Source organism: Neurospora hispaniola, assembly GCF_033458365.1.
Source record: "Neurospora hispaniola strain FGSC 10403 chromosome Unknown B0T23scaffold_1, whole genome shotgun sequence".
Classification (NCBI taxonomy): Eukaryota; Fungi; Ascomycota; class Sordariomycetes; order Sordariales; family Sordariaceae; genus Neurospora; species Neurospora hispaniola.
In genome coordinates this window covers 1,766,151-1,782,232 of record NW_026944406.1, presented here as the reverse complement: position 1 = coordinate 1,782,232, position 16,082 = coordinate 1,766,151, and the positions used below count along the sequence as shown (strand labels likewise).

The window sequence follows — 16,082 nt, the reverse complement described above, 5'->3', positions numbered from 1 at the left end:
CAATGACACGCAAAACATCAACTGGTGTTCAGTACTCACCATAGCCGCTTGCAGACAGAGACCACGCTCATCACATCTCTCGAAAGTATGTGAGCATGGCGCCCGGAGAGATCATTGCAGCTCAGAACAAGTTCAAAAGAGGAAAGAGACATAATGTATGTGGTGTGGTGCTCCTCCCCCATATTGTTGTAGTGTTTATGTGGTCGGGCATCAGAGTGTCCGATGTCCGCGACGGGTATTTTGACTACTGGAAAATATATTGAACCAGCCGTTTGGAGGTGATGGCAACTCTTTCAAAGTGGCGTTGACTTAGTTAGGTTTTTGAGCCGCATCACCCGTTCAACGTTTGGCATCGGGTGTATCTCCACGCTGGGTTCCATGATTCACGAATAGACACTTAGTAGTAACTGGTCGATAGAAAAGTTGAGGGAGGCAATGACTTGGCAGTTTCACACGCAAGAGCGGCGTGGTCATCACTGTCAGAACAAAGGTTTATTCCGTGCCGTCCAAGTTTCCAGGATTGTCAGAAGATAAGTACTGAAAATGGCCGTTGAGGGATATGGTCTTCTGTCCCGAGCGCAACCATCTAGATAAATGGTAGAGATAACGGATTTTCACCTCCTAACACAACCTCGGTAGGGCTGATCTTCAACAGTCATCAAATATCACTGGAATCAACGATCTCGATTCCAACGAATATTTCCTCCATTCGCTGAAAACAAACCCGCAATACTTCTCTTAATGGCGAGAGATAAGGAGTCCACCCTCTTGTCCTTTAATCGTCGTCCGCGGTAGGCCCCGATTGCTTGCTTTGGAATGCTGACGACGAATAAGCTGTAAATAGTTGGCTGGTCCATTGAGACCGGGTAGGTGAGGTACATACCGATGCCTGAACTGAGAACTTGGCGCCAGAAGTGAGATGTCTGGACCGTATGGTCATGGGTAGGTACGGAGCTACTTCACAAGGAGGGGCGGATAGTTGATAAATGCAGTCAGTGCCTTCCTTCCTTCCTTCCTTACCTTACCACTCACAAGTGCGCTGCAGTAAGACGGACGTGTTGCCGTCGAATTATGAATGGTTGAAGACTCACGTAGGTAGTGGTGACTGCCCAACACATCCTGTGCAACCTGGCCGTGGCTTCCCGGCAGCGGCGCCGTGCCGTCATGCAGTGAGATCATAACAAAAGAGATCATTGAACCGGATTGCAAATTGGCGTTTCGGAACCGAGATCGAGTCCGAGGATGCTCGAGGCTCCGATGGGACGAGGAATGACGGGAAGATACTTCTTCTAATTTGCTTCAGTTACTTGGAGTGTTCTCTTAGAGGCTGGGTTTGGGCGCTGTGATGTGTATGGACCACCGACGACTGAACGACCGGACCGAGGGCGGGACGACATATCATAAGTAGCGAGCCGCCTTTATCCAACCATTTTAACCAAAGCCTAAAAACCAGCCACTGCCGACGTAGCAATTTCATGCTACGTATCTATCGGCATACCACCTATGCTGTGAAAGGCCGGAGCATGTTAAGAGCCGCTTGCCGACTCCGACAACGGCTGCGGTTATGTTGCAACCTTCGGGCATGGCATGCGATGACACAAGGCCGGTCGGTGATGTGAAGTCCGGACTTCATTTACTCGCAGTAGGAGGTCTTGCATACGAGGAGTGAAATGATCATCGCTCAAAAGCGCGTGAATGGAGTCGAGAAAGAAGTAATAATGAAGAAGGAGAAGGAGATAAAGAAGAAAGATAAAATGGAAGGAGCCACCCATAACACCTTGTGAGAATTCTTGACATTAGGTTGTGGTCTAAGCGCAGGATAGCCGCCCAGCAAAGAAGGAAGTAGCAATAAAAATCACTGGGCAGAACTTGCCTCGATTACAGTTGTATGCCGATATTGACATCAAGGTTCAAGACTGCCCGAGTCCCGTGTGTTACTGATCCGTCCATTCGCGCCTTGAATACTGAATGCTTCGAAGCCGGGTAGCTTCAAGGTACAAAGGGAAGCAAATGCGCATAGAATCGATATCCTTATCATTGCCAATAGCCAAACCAGCCAGCTACTCGTCAGGGCTAGAATTGCCCCCGAACCGCCTTGGGGAAGACCTGTTCAAGCACTGAGGACTAATCTCAAGCTGTTCAACATCACATTAATATCAATTTCGGTCAATGTTGGGGGAAGCCGGTGATGAGTGAGGCCACGGGGAGCCAGAAGCCGCCGCGCGGGGAAACAATTCGCTTCCCTGCCAACTCGCATCTCCCTTAGCAGGTAAATAGTACACTTTGGGTCCTCCTTTCCTTCAAGTTGGAAGAGAACTCGTCTTGCTTCTCGCTTGCTTGTTGCTGTTGCTCTTTCCCCGTTTCGTTTTGTTTCGCATCGCGCACACACTTCGACGCCGGAGGGGGTCATTCGAGACATGACGATGTATGTCATGCTATGCCATGGAACATCCCGCAAGCCACTATGTAGCCATGAAGCCATCAACTATGCGAACGCGTCATCCCTTCGTAGAGGGCTTATATGTTGCATCTGCCATGTGTGTGTCCGGACGAACTGTTTCGCGGGCTTCCATGGTGAAGAGCGGTCGATCTTTATCCGTCGGTTTAGTTCATCCCTTCGAACGTCGTTGGCAGGGTGAATTGCGCGGGGTGCCATTTTCCCAATAAAACAGGCGGGCATGCGAAAAGGGACACGTTTTTTTTACAGACAGGATTGAGTGACCCGTTCTGCTTGGGCTGGCTGTCCACCCGAAGTCTTCTCAGGACTTCTCTCACTCATCTTTAGAATCTGGACCCTTCGGAAGCTAAATTGGCCGGGCGAACGTATGGACTTCGGTCTGCATGCTCCTCGTAATATCCTTCTTTGCCATTTCCGAGACCTGCTCTTATTCCTGACTGTCGAGTGCGGGGGCTGTGATGGTGGTGGCCTACGAAGCCGCTCAAATGTGTGTGGTAGAAAGCGGAGGGCGGGAGATCAGACTGTTGTGATAGGCGTCACCGCAGCGGCAAACGAAAGAACAACTATGTGTGCTTCGGGTATCTCAGCAACGATCGGACAGCCGTTGCGAGCACAACGGCCAGCGGGTACATACTGGCACGAGGTTAATGAATAGAACGCCTGTCGGGTTATATGGATGTACGTACCTCTCCGCGATTCCGTTCTCTTTCTTTCTTCTTCTGCAACCCTTTGTCTGGACTCATTCATCATTTTCTCCGGCCACCGATTTCCCGAAGTTGGTCCCTCCATGCTCTCCCCACTACATCCTACTGCCAATCTCAGCTACAGCCATGATCTGCGTCCTTCCGGGAAGGGGTGAGAATGCGTACGCGTCCTCAAAGTGAGTACACGGAATCAACCGTCCGAGCGAGTGAATGCACGACTTTCGGGATGTCTTGGGGGGGGGAGGGGGGAAGGCGGCACATACGATTGGAATACCAAGAGAGTGCGAACGTGGGCGTTTACAGAAGGGGACGGTCGTGGTTAGGCAGGACTGGATGGATGATGAAAGGATAAATGGGATCCCAGACCGGTTCCGGGTCACCCCTCATCATTTTCAATATGTGGAAATGATGCCCTTTTCATGACTTTGGTAACTTCTCTTTCATTTGCTGTTTTCATCCCCTTCTGCGTTGGCACACTCGGACGACTTCTTCCAAACACCCGAGTGCAACATAGATGTGCCGGCATGTACCACTGCATTCATCAAGCATGAAAGATGGAGGTTTCTTTAGAGTGCTAAACGGAGAGGGAGAAAGGGGTATAAGGAGTACCTTCGCCCCCTGCTCGACACTGGTCTTCAACTGGGAGATGATTTCGGAAGAATGACTCGCCTCCCCGTTTGGCGCGAGCTAGATGCATCTACCAAATCATCCGATTAATGACGACGACACTCAAGTGCTCCAACATCAACAACATCATCCTCGACAGCCCTTGATGACTTCGACTGGCAGCTGGCAAAGAATGAAAAGAGATCATGGCGTGACCCTGGTGGCTTCAGGGATATGTTCGGTGTCCGGTGTTCGAAAACGATAACTCCAACAATGCATTCATCGAACCTATCCTCGACTGGGGGAAGTGAGAAAAATATCGACGAACCAGCAACTCTTCCCGGATACCCATCAAACGATCAAAAGGAGGCGATGGACAAGGACGTGGGAAAGTGGGTAGGATCGAACAGGATCCGAAGCTGAAGCATCATCCACGACTGGGCCAACCTGCCATCCAGCTTAACACATCCCGCCGGTTCCGCTTGGAGACAACGGTGAAGAACAGTACACATGCGATATGAGCAACAGCCAGCGGAGGGCGATATGCATTTTTGAGATAGACGAGCAAAGTGGAAAGAAGCGAGGGAATACCTCTAAACTGGCAGATGGAGATGAAGGGTCGACGCTGCGACGATCGATAATGCTTTCGAAGGTTTCAGCCCATGCGTCTCGTCAAGTACATCTGGAACATCGTCCAAGGAGTCTTCCAAAAGAGGGGAGATGGATCTGAGGTCTATCTGGGTCAGCAAGCTCTCGAAAAGGATTGAAGGATACACCCACCTTGGGCCGGAAGAGTTTTGAGCAAGAGTCATCAGGACGAATCCTGCGCTGATCCGAACAGTGACGGAAAAGTCCTTGTGAGTTTAAGGTGGTGAATATTATGATACTGTGGCTGGATCATGAGCATAGGGTTTGGCTCTCAGGCCGTGACTGCGTGGTGATACTAACTTGCAGGCCAGTCGGATACGTCACTCGTGCCTTGTCAACCTCAAGCTTGCGGACAAGCACGAAGCTCCGAGCCGGAAAACATGGAGGTGGAAGGAACGAACTCGAATACCACTTCCCATGCGTCGAACGATATGAAACCCACCTGTTGGTGAATCTCTAGACTAAGACCCGACATAACACGGACTTTGAGGAAAACCAGGCTGCTGACGTACTCAGTTCTCTAACTTGGATACAGCTGATTCGAAGGCATACATAGGAGTATTGTGTATGTGTTTGCGTAGGAAAAGAATGGATGGATCCTGAGTGGAAAGCTTTATGGGATCGACTGATCCAATGTGCAGGAGGAAAAGCAAAGCTTCATCGTGCCTTTCAGTGTGGTCGAGAAGTCTTCAGGAGTCAACAAAGAAAAGGAAGAACATCCTTGAAGCATTATTACCCGCGGTTTGGTACTGGAATTGACCCGAAGTGGGAGGTACTCATTAGTACTGGCCGAAGCTTGATGGGCAAGTGAGAACTTGGAAGCAGTAGGTCAGGGGAAGACTTTGGAAACCGTCAACACACACTCGTTGAACTAGTAATAATCCCAAGGACCTGAACTAGTCTGCTCTCACCGTCGTGGCAGAATGTTGAATGTTGACTTTGAAGTTATTGCGGAGCTATGGCGGGTACAACTGGAAAGATGGATGATGGGTCAAGGTCATGGACGTTTAACATGCCAAAGCGAAAAAAAAAAAAAAAAAAGAGAGAAAAAAAGGTAAGAAGTAAATGGTTCGGGTTAGCATCGTCGAGCACGTACCGATCGCAGCAAACAAACATGGGGGGAAAAAAAAACAACGATAACAGGGCATGGGTATGAGAAGTGATAGATAGCAAAGAGGGAGAGGATGTTAGTGGCATATCGAGTGAAGGCCTCATCAACAGGATGTAAGTGCAGGGTAGGTAATGTAAATTAGAGAAGAAAACAAAGAAGTCCACAGTTCCAATAGACGGCCTCTGTTGCCATGACCAAACAGACAAAAGAGAAATTATGTTGATGTTGTCCAAAACAATCTTGGCGATCTTTGTGGCCATATTGTATATCAGTATTGGCGAAGAACCCGTTGATGTGGTAACACGGCTTGGTTTCTATTCTCGTATGATTCCGCCGTCCGATGGAAGCATGGAAGAATGGAAGCACAAGTAACAACTAAGCGAAGCTGATGTGAAGCTGACATTGTCCGTCGAAGATCATCAGGTGGGACGGGATGCGATGCCAAGACTTCGACCATGAAGTCGGACTTACCAGCCACTCCTAACTCCTCTTTCCAGCCGGGTGCAGTGGGGTTGGCCAAGGTGCATTTACCCAACAAGGAAGGCGGTGGGACTTTGCTACAGGGGGCCTTCAAGTGCTGAACAGGCCCGGGGATCGATCGGCCTTCTGAATGATGACATGAGTTGGGTGAGGTTCAACTTGTTGCCAGCAACACAAACCTAAGTCACAACGAAACAGCTGATTGCACGAATTGCCAGCAACAATGAGATAGCCATTGTATCTTGCCTAAAAACAACATTCTGTCAAGAAAGAAACTACTACAACATCAGAGACCAAACCTCATCTGCTACAACCGAATACCCGCTCAAGAGGATTACACCAAATTTGTAGCGGCAGCATGAGAGTTGAAATCGCCGTGCCCGCGATCGCGGCGCTCTGTTACAGGGCTCACTCCAAGAAGTCGTTGACACCCGGCGGCATCTTTGCTGCTCTCCTTACGGCCATTGCACACGCAGTTCACCCTTGGAATCTTCCCTTTGCTCTGCTCGTCGTGTTCTTCCTGGCGGGAACGCGGGTAACGCATGTAAGTCTGAAGCTCTACCCAGGGGCGGCACAAGTTAGTCGTGGACATGACTACTAATATCGACATGTTTCCCCGGCTAGGTAAAGGAAAACGTCAAGGCCAAGCTCACAGTACACTCCAAGGGCACGTCGGGCGGCGAGGGCCCGAGAAGTCACACCCAAGTGTTCGCCAACTCGCTCACGGCTTCCATCTTCTCTCTGCTCCACGCTTATCAGCTCCATGTGCGCAAGCAGGCGCTGATCGCTAATCCCACCAGCACCGGGACCGGTAGCCTTTGCTTCTCCTGGGGCGGCGATTTGTTGGTGATTGGTATCATTGCCAATTATGCCTGCGTTGCGGCCGACACCTTTAGCTCCGAGCTGGGCATTCTGTCCAAGGGCGAGCCGCGCCTAATCACAAGCTGGAACTTGCGCAAGGTACCGCGTGGCACCAACGGCGGCGTCTCCCTCGTCGGTCTTGGCGCTGGCCTGTTGGGCAGCATGATCATCGTTACGGCGTCCATGCTTCTTTTGCCTCTTTGCACTGACGAGACGGCTACGAGACTTGGCGGTGCCGCGGGCTGGTCACTGGGACAGCGCCGTATGCTGATTCTCGGTCTCACCGTCTGGGGTTTCTTGGGCAGCGTTGTGGACAGCATTTTGGGCGGGCTCTTCCAGGCCAGTGTCAAGGATGTGCGAACGGGCAAGATTGTGGAGGGCGAGGGTGGCGTGAGGGTACTGGTTACCAACGCTACGAACCCCAACAACGTTGCTGGTCGTACTAAGGCTGAGATCAAGTCCTCTCTTCTGTCTGGCGAGGGGACGGATGCGGTGGAGGATGTCGGCGCCGCTTCCGGTAACAAGTACGATCCGCGCAACAAGCAGCGGAGGTCGAGCTTTGGAGACGAGAGGCCGTCGCGAGTGGTGGAGAACGGCTGGGACCTGCTTGATAACAATGATGTCAACTTCTTGATGGCATCTGGCATGAGCGTGGGAGCGATGGCCGTCGCATCGTGGTATTGGGGAGTTCCTCTGCAGTCTGTGTTGTCGCCATGGTGGGCGTAAGGCAGTCGCAGGTGGGTAGTGAATGACTTTTGCTAGATGTTGGCTAGGTAAACAATTCCATGGATGACATATGAGAGTTTAGTCGTCATTTTGATTACATATCTAGATCGCGGCTTTGGGTGAAGCTTGGGCAGGAGGTACCTTGCTATCCGGATGATGCTAACCAAAAGCCGGCGCGATTGTCCATTGAGGTTCTCATTGTACCAAACATCCACAATTCAAGACCAGCGATCCGTACATGGGATCGAAGACCAGCCCGGCTTACAATTGAATCCTTTAGTATTCTATACACGAGAACATCGTATAGACTAGTCTTTGTAATTGTGACTTGCTACCATTTTGGGCCATAATGTGTGGTAGACACCGTGACGTGTGTACACAAGGCTTTTATCGGCCTTGTGACAATGGTCCTGTGACCGAGCCGGATGACCTGCCCTCGGCCAGGCGGCAGTAACGAAACATGAAGTAGGTAGCTGATGAATGATGGAACTTTCCGTCCGGCTCGGCAGCCCCGTTGTAAGTCAAGGTGGCCGCTTTCCGGAGCGCTCTGACCCCGCGATGCTGCCGTATGTCGTCCCTGCATCCTCCCAAATCCTCCACTAATTCCCCCATTCTTCACCCCAGATCCCCGCCCGCCTCCTTCCACCCCGTTTTCCATTACACCATCTCTTGATTGTTGCCCCGCTGCAGTGTTCGCTTGTCCACTTCCTCCTAACCTACTAACAGCTCCAACACCCACTTGATTGCCCGCTGCCGTCCACCGCGATTGCTGATTCTTGTCGGCTGACAACCGAACACCGACCGAATGCGCATCCGACACATGATGTTCTCCTGAACAAGCAAGGCGGTACCTTACATCGACCGACGACGCTACGACCCAGACAGCCCACCGAGCCTTGTTTGACTTGACGTACCTAGCTTCATTAGCTCCAACCTCTGGAGTCTGTTCGCTCCCGCTCCCAGGATTCAATCGAGGGGCCATCGCGGTTCCTCCATTCCCCATTCGCCGTCTTCACCATCCAGTCGGACGACATCTGGTCAGACGAAACGAACGACCTCCCATCCGCGATTCAGTGTCGTCCACCTGTGTTGCAAGCGACTCCGTCCGCCATGGCACAGGCCTACGATGACGAGGAGCTTTCCATCTCCTTGTCTCCTTCTCAGATCCGAAGTCGCAATAAGCGATCCGGCGATGGCGCATCAGGTTTTGGCCCCAGTACCGGCAACCTCCACGAATACGGCCAACACGGTCAGCAATTACACCCTAATATCAACGCCGTCATGGCCGACGCACCCCTCCGCGACAAGATGCGCACCGAGCAGCGCATCGGTGCCTATAACATTGTCAAGACGCTCGGCGAAGGCAGCTTCGGAAAGGTCAAGCTGGCTGTCCATCGCAGCACCGGCCAGCAGGTCGCTCTCAAGATCATCGCCCGCAAGAAGCTCATCAGCCGCGACATGCAAGGTCGCGTAGAGCGCGAGATCGAGTATCTTCAATTGCTAAGGCATCCCCATATCATCAAGCTGTAAGGCACCCCTTGACGCCCATGCGCAGACGTTGGCTCTGGTCCTTCAAGTACACGTTGGCTAACCCGGCGCGCATACCAGGTACACCGTCATCAAAACACCAACCGAGATCATCATGGTGCTAGAGTATGCCGGCGGCGAATTGTTCGATTACATTGTTCAACATGGAAAGATGAAGGAGGACGAAGCCCGCCGCTTCTTTCAGCAGATGCTATGCGCCGTCGAATACTGTCATCGTCACAAGATCGTTCATCGCGACCTAAAGCCCGAAAACCTCTTGCTGGACGATAATCTCAATGTCAAAATTGCCGATTTTGGTCTTAGCAATATTATGACCGACGGTAACTTCCTCAAGACCAGCTGCGGCTCTCCCAATTACGCGGCTCCCGAGGTCATTGGCGGCAAGCTTTACGCAGGACCTGAAGTCGATGTCTGGAGTTGCGGTGTCATTCTTTACGTCCTACTCGTCGGGCGCCTCCCTTTCGACGACGAGCATATCCCCAGTCTTTTTGCCAAAATTGCGCGTGGAAGCTACATGGTGCCGACATGGATGAGTCCCGGCGCGGCGTCACTAATCAAGAAGATGTTGGTCGTCAACCCTGTTCAACGTGCCACAATTGACGAAATCCGCCAGGACCCGTGGTTTCTCAAGGATCTGCCGGCTTACCTTCACCCTCCTGTCGAGGAGTTCCTCAATACTGGCGTGGACCCCAACAAGGCCATCAAGGTTAGCGACATTGCGCCAAATGCCCCTCCGCAGGAACAGGAGAAGCTGCATAATGAGGTCACGGAGAAGATCAGTAAAACCATGGGCTACGGCAAGAGAGATGTCGAAGAGGCCTTGGAGGCCGATGAACCCTCGGCCATCAAAGATGCCTACATGATCGTGCGTGAGAACAAGCTGATGCAGAGTAACCGTGAGTCTACGCTCCCTCCCAACAAGTCTTTTGTCTTCTCATCTTTGGAACCTATCGATCCCTTTGCGATGCTATACTCGTCCGTTTTGTCCTTCTTTCGCAGTTGACTTTGCCACGTCCCATTCTCCTTGGGCGTCTATTTTACACTTGCCTAGTGGTGAACATCGCTTGACGCAAAAAAGCAAATCCTTGAGTTTGCGACCATCGTCCTCTTGGAACAACACCAATGAGGAATACCAGGATATCCTACTAAAAACCGATGAAGAAATTCCAGGCCTCACGACAGAGGAGTCTGTCCCGAGTCCGCTCCATGACCCAAATATGTCATCAGCTCGCTCGATCGCATCCGTTAGCACAGGAACTTCACCGCGGCCATATGTCAGCAAGATCGGCATTTTGCCTAGCAGTCTTCCTACCTACCACAGGGTCTTTATGGAGCGAGAGAAGGCCAAGGCCGAAGGTCTTGAGCCCCCTGATGCCATCCCCACGATCGTTGAGCCGGCAAATCAGCCGCGCAGCCAAGCCGAACAAGAAGAGACCATCCGAAGACTCAAGCCACATTCGAGGAGTCAACTTCGCCTTGACGAGGCCAACAAGCGCCCACAAGGACTGACCCCCGTCCACCCGCCCAAGAAGAACAAGCCTGCTCGATGGCAATTTGGTATTCGATCCCGGAACGCTCCTTGGGAGGCGCTGGTGTGTATTTACAAGGCGCTAAACAAGCTTGGCGCTGGGTGGATTGTCGATGAAGACTACGAAAGAGCCCACCGGGACGATGACGACACTGATGACTATGATGGGCCTAGTATCGGGGCCCGCAAGAAGTCATCATCCAGCATGGATCCCACCAAGACATATAGACTTCCTGCGGACCCCTGGCATATCAAGATTCGGTGGACAACTGATAGTGAGTTTCCGGTCGGTCCGCCCTACATGGCAAGGTTTGGCTAACTTGGCTGTCAGAACTCAAAAAGCATTCTGTTGCCTCCGGCCTCAGCGAAGCAGGAGAGAACATGCATGTTGGCCGGGATGGCAGCGACAGCAAATACCAGGTTGTGGCCATGCGTATGGAGATTCAGATATACGAAATGGAGCACGGCGTCTATCTTGTCGATTTCAAGGTAGACGGCTACGAGACCCCTGATGGAAAGCTTCTAGAGGATAAGGAAGTCACGAGCCCCTTCCCCTTCCTTGATATGGCGGCCAAACTCATCATGCAGTTGGCAGACGCAGATTGAGATGCCCCGACAAATGATTAATGGCTTGCGGTCGCTATGTTCATGCCTTTGCTTTTGTATCACTGATTCGGGGCATTCAGTTCTGGCTAATGGGTTGCTGATGCCTTTGTACCCTTTGCATATACTTACCGCAGCCTACACTGTTGGACACCATCAACAAACATGACTAATGCTCCTTGACTTGTTGAACAGGAGGAAACATTCGCAGTACGGGTTGGGAAGATCATTTTTCATGGAAGCAATTCGACATACAAGATACGCCCACGTTTAGAGACTATGGGGCCGGGCGTCATCATTCTCTTCTATACCATGTCATGTCTCATCATGCACCAGCAGTGTTTTGATGGTCGAGTTTGTCAGTGCTAGACTGGCTTTGAAATTAGGACTCTTTCTCTCGCTGGAGGAAGACACGGCATCACACATTCGTTCCGTTGGGTTGGCTTTTAATGCTGCATCTACACATCTCGGGGATGACTTGGGAGCGTGGAGGCTTCATTTTTTTTTTCCCCCTATAAAGACATATCAGACTGCCCGTCATGATGTTGACGGTGGGCATTAGAATGATCAAGCTATGGTGGTTGAACGCTATTTGGGATACCCGTTGGGAGGAGATAGACTTGAATCTGATTTTGAGACGAGCCACTTGTAGTCATTTTTTGCGGAAACTAGATGTACACCAAAAAACCATGTAGAATTTATTACTCCCTAGCACGCTGTTCGATAAAGACATGGTGCATATCTCTTGGGATATCATCTAGGTCATAAAGTTGTGCCCCAACTCAGTATAAAATCAATTTAACCGCCACCAATTACAGAGCAAAAAGTTGATAGGTAGGTAACTATTTGGTTGATGATCACAGTGTGACAGATGCCCGTTTCCCAAGCTCAAACACACATTGACAGTTTACAAGACTTGACCAAATCCAAGTGTTTGAGCTAGGTAGTTTGTATATGTGCCCTCCATCCAGTCCACCGCCACATGTGGCGCAGTCTTTTGTATCCTGCAGGCCTAACAGCTGGGACATTTACTTGGGGGAGTGCTCAGGGTTGGACGTGGTGGGGCTGATGTCATATCCGATACGCAGGAACCAGAAACCCAAGAGCCATCGTAGGCGGCTCAGTGAATGAAACTAGTTTTGAGCACGTGAACGACAGTGGTACTGTATTCCTGGCCTTCTCCTGGCTTTGTTTGACCATAAGTAGCAAAGTCTATTTAGACCGTTCTGGACCGCGAAACTGAGATCTTTGATAGACTCGAAATGTAACAGGCTCCATGTCGTTGGTAACGTGCCCTTCACCGCGCAGGCAGTACGTACGTGCATTCATCATTGAACATGGCGTGTGGATGTGAAACTTTGTCATTGGTGGAGTGCACTCCGTGAGCATTGCGCATTGGTGGTTGAACGGTATCATTCCTGCTTCGAAGAGCGCTAGAAGGAGGATATGAGACCTGTCTGGCACACAGGGTAAGCCAAGCCAAGGTAAGATCATACCCGTCTACCTACCTCATTGAAAGTGCGTTTTGGTACGTTCGGTAATCCGGCAAGTCGGGGCAAAATATGTAGTTTCGGATATGTGCAAAGACTTATGCAAGCTGTCAACAAGGCAAGAAGACCGCAAGCATTCGTAATTACAAAGCAAGGCAAGTCAAAATGCACAACGAAAGCAAGGCAAAGTTTTGGCCAGGCCCTCACCTGGCTTGTATGCTACGTTGGATGAGACTTACATACTTTTGATTCCTGAATGGTGGGTCAAGTCCGAAGCTTTCTGATATGTTCGGGCAATGAAGCTATCGTGATCAGGAGTTTGCATGGTCCGACCAAATTTCCGGCAGATTTGGTCTTGTTTTATTCCAATTCGGCATCGAGAATCAGGATGGAACCATGGAAGTCAACCACATCACGTTCACGTTATGTTCCCCACGCTGACGATGTTTCCTTCTCCTCCAAATGTCCCCATAGAATCCCCCACCTTCCGCGCAACAAGCGCTCCGATCTTCATCTGGATCTAGGTACTGCGATACTTGATTCCTACCAAAGAACGGAGAATATTTCCACGCTAGGTTGGAAAGGAAAGTGATAACATCGATGGTGGTGGTCCTGCTGACATCCTGATGGAAGCGGTAGGTGCAACTAAAAGGGACAAAGTCGGCTCGACATTGTCGACTGAACACAAGACAGAGGCGAAGATAGGAAGGTTCGGCTCACTACCTACTGAAGATCTCCATCTTCCTTCGCCTATCCCCATCCACTTGGCGGAGAAATGGGCCGCAAAGTATAAGTGGCGAGAAGCTGTTTCAAACATCGCGGGGCCGAAGAGCTTCATCAGGGTCATCAGCTCTTCAAACTCGTCAGCTCATCTGTCCCATCCTAGGTCTGGAACGTTACCTACCTAGCAATTCTCGTCGATCCTCCATCATCACAAAGCGCCCTAGTACTGTGGTACTGCCGGATTTCGGAGAGAGCAAGAGCAAGGCTGCGGTTCGGTGCAATGCAATGCTTCGACGGGCATATGTCATGGAAACCCGTCATGTACATACAACTGAGTACTATGCGCGGAAATCAGGTACTTGAGGAGTGAAGGAAAATAAGAACGAAACAGATAAGCGATGAGGTACTAACCTAGAAAGATTGTACACTAGTTCTCCTCCTCCTCCTCCTTGTTCCTTGCTCGAACCCTAGCCTTGTAAGCTTCTACCCCGGATCTACACCCGGGATTTTGCCACGATGCGATTTTCGGGATGCAACGATCACCAAGCTCGGTTAGGGATTAGCTCGACTTGCCATGGAGTATCATTCATTGCCAGTGGTTACCTACCTGACTTACATACGTTGGGACGAAGGAGACAAGCAGAACGAGTACATAAACCAGTCTTGCTGCCGCTTTCTTTGAACAAGTAGAGATTCCAACTGCCGCCTGTTTCCGAAGTCTCACAGTTCAAGAGCCACGCCCTCAACCACTCAATATGACAAAGCCAACAGTGTATCCCAAGATTGACATGTCTGCAACAAAATCGCACGGCGACTGTACCAAGGTCGTGGACGTCCAGAACATTGAACTTACCGAAAGTCCTTCCTCCCATGATCACCCCGATCATAACAATGCCCTTCGGCCACCGTCTTGGATTGCAGCCCTGAGTCCGGCAGAGCGCCAGGACCTGGAGAAGAAGTTGAAGAGAAAGATTGACTGGAGGTTGATGCCGGCTGTTTTGATTATGTATTTCTTGAACTATATTGATCGGTATGTCCATACTCTCTTTGCTTTGCGTCCGTTACCTCGATCATATGGGTGATCCGGGATATCCTGAGAGAACGGGGGTTGGGAATATGGCACGGGAAGAATTGGATGGAAAAAGAAGACAGTCACTCACTGACACATATACCATACAACAGAAACAACATCGCTGCCGCCAAACTCGCCAACCTCGAGCGCGACCTTAACCTTTCCTCCGTCCAGTATCAAACCTCCGTCAGCATCCTCTTTGTCGGCTACCTCCTGATGCAACTCCCATCCAACTTGTTTCTCAACAAGTTTGGAAAACCGGCCATTTATCTTCCTTGTTGCGTAGGTCACTTCTTACTTCCTTCCTTTCCTCCCTTCACTTCCTCTTTTCACCATCTTTGTATCCTCCTCCATTACTCTCTGACTAACCCACTGAACAGATGATAGTCTGGGGCACCATCTCCGCCGCCACCTCCGCCTGCACCTCCGTCACCGGCCTTTACGTCGTCCGTTTCCTCCTCGGATTCGTCGAAGCCGCCTATTTCCCGGGTTGTCTGTACTACCTTTCTTGCTGGTACACGCGTTCCGAGCTCGGCTTGCGTACCGCCATCCTATACTCGGGCTCCCTCTTATCAGGTGCCTTTTCCGGTCTTATCACAGCGGGCGTGGTATCCGGATTGGATGGAGCAAGGGGGTTTCATGCCTGGCAGTGGCTGTTCATCCTCGAGGGATCGGCGACCATATTCGTCGCTTTTGCGTGTTTCTTTGTGCTGCCGAATTTCCCCAGGACGACGAGCTGGCTGACGGAGGAAGAGAAGTCGCTGGCGGTTTGGCGGTTAGAAGAGGATGTAGGCGTGGATGATTGGGTGGGAGGGGAGAAGCAGACTTTTTGGCAGGGGGCTAAGATGGCGTTTACGGATTTCAGGACTTATGTTTTGGTTAGTATTCTCTCCCCCCCTTCGCGTATTTTACCGCGTGTTTGTGTGGTAAAGTCGGAAACTAACATGGACGACGACGACGACGACGATAGATGGTCCTCCTCTTCTGCATTGTCGCCTCCGGCACCGTCACCAACTTCTTCCCCACCGTCGTCCAAACCCTCGGCTACAGCAGGATTCACTCCCTCCTGCTCACCGCGCCGCCCTACGTTTTGGCTGTCATTGTCACCTTCGCCAACGCCTGGCACGCCGACAAGACGGGCGAACGATACTTCCACATTGCCGTCCCCATGTGCGTCGCCATCGTGGCGTACATCATCGCCGCGACAACAACGCATGTTGCCCCCCGCTATCTGAGCATGATGCTCATGGTCCCTTCGGTCTACTCCAGCTTCGTGGTGGCGATATCGTGGGTCTCGAATACCATGCCCAGACCGCCGGCGAAGAGAGCGGCAGCACTGGCCTTTATCAATGCGGTCGGTAGCTTCAGTAGCATCTACGCTAGCTATCTGTATCCGAATAGCGCGGCGCCGCATTACACGGTGGCCATGGTGGTGAACTGTGTTACGGCGTTTGTTGCGGTGTGTGCGGCGACGGCGATGAGGATGATTCTGAGCAGGCAAAATAAGAAGTTGGCGAGGGGAGA

At 51.2% G+C, this 16,082-nt stretch overlaps 4 protein-coding genes across 4 annotated transcripts; 3 read left to right on the top strand and 1 right to left on the bottom strand.

The window, feature by feature from the left end:
• Window positions 1–5,043: 5,043 nt before the first annotated feature.
• B0T23DRAFT_8430 (uncharacterized protein) lies at window positions 5,044–5,900 on the bottom strand. The gene is made up of 3 exons (XM_062841873.1): window positions 5,513–5,900; window positions 5,278–5,387; window positions 5,044–5,165 (listed from the first exon to the last, which is right to left on the bottom strand). The coding sequence occupies exons 1-2, from the start codon at window positions 5,785–5,787 to the stop codon at window positions 5,324–5,326; spliced, it is 339 nt and encodes a 112-aa protein (XP_062696740.1). The 5' UTR covers window positions 5,788–5,900; the 3' UTR covers window positions 5,044–5,165; window positions 5,278–5,323.
• Window positions 5,901–6,174: 274 nt separating this feature from the next.
• On the top strand, window positions 6,175–7,889 carry B0T23DRAFT_349051 (integral membrane protein DUF92-domain-containing protein). The gene is made up of 2 exons (XM_062836027.1): window positions 6,175–6,551; window positions 6,632–7,889. Exons 1-2 carry the CDS (start codon window positions 6,366–6,368, stop codon window positions 7,592–7,594), a joined length of 1,149 nt encoding a protein of 382 aa, XP_062696739.1. The 5' UTR covers window positions 6,175–6,365; the 3' UTR covers window positions 7,595–7,889.
• Window positions 7,890–8,704: 815 nt separating this feature from the next.
• Window positions 8,705–11,276, top strand: B0T23DRAFT_424617 (putative serine/threonine protein kinase; the record flags this gene model as incomplete). The annotated part of the gene is made up of 4 exons (XM_062839861.1): window positions 8,705–9,120; window positions 9,203–10,117; window positions 10,194–10,945; window positions 11,002–11,276. 4 exons carry the CDS (start codon window positions 8,705–8,707, stop codon window positions 11,274–11,276), a joined length of 2,358 nt encoding a protein of 785 aa, XP_062696738.1.
• A 2,965-nt stretch (window positions 11,277–14,241) lies between these two features.
• On the top strand, window positions 14,242–16,064 carry B0T23DRAFT_305878 (major facilitator superfamily domain-containing protein; the record flags this gene model as incomplete). The annotated part of the gene is made up of 5 exons (XM_062834339.1): window positions 14,242–14,516; window positions 14,669–14,840; window positions 14,939–15,481; window positions 15,529–15,912; window positions 15,960–16,064. The coding sequence occupies 5 exons, from the start codon at window positions 14,242–14,244 to the stop codon at window positions 16,062–16,064; spliced, it is 1,479 nt and encodes a 492-aa protein (XP_062696737.1).
• Between the last annotated feature and the right edge of the window lie 18 nt (window positions 16,065–16,082).

What these genes read in the sequence shown, in the direction of transcription:
- B0T23DRAFT_8430 (XM_062841873.1), bottom strand. Translation starts at nt 5,787, where the DNA reads ATGGCCACAAAGATCGCCAAGATTGTTTTGGACAACATCAACATAATT. An exon ending in ATGTTTGTTTGCTGCGATCG is followed by an intron (nt 5,388 to 5,512) that starts GTACGTGCTCGA and finishes CCATCTTTCCAG; the next exon opens with TTGTACCCGCCATAGCTCCG.
- B0T23DRAFT_349051 (XM_062836027.1), top strand. Translation starts at nt 6,366, where the DNA reads ATGAGAGTTGAAATCGCCGTGCCCGCGATCGCGGCGCTCTGTTACAGG. An exon ending in CGGGAACGCGGGTAACGCAT is followed by an intron (nt 6,552 to 6,631) that starts GTAAGTCTGAAG and finishes TTCCCCGGCTAG; the next exon opens with GTAAAGGAAAACGTCAAGGC.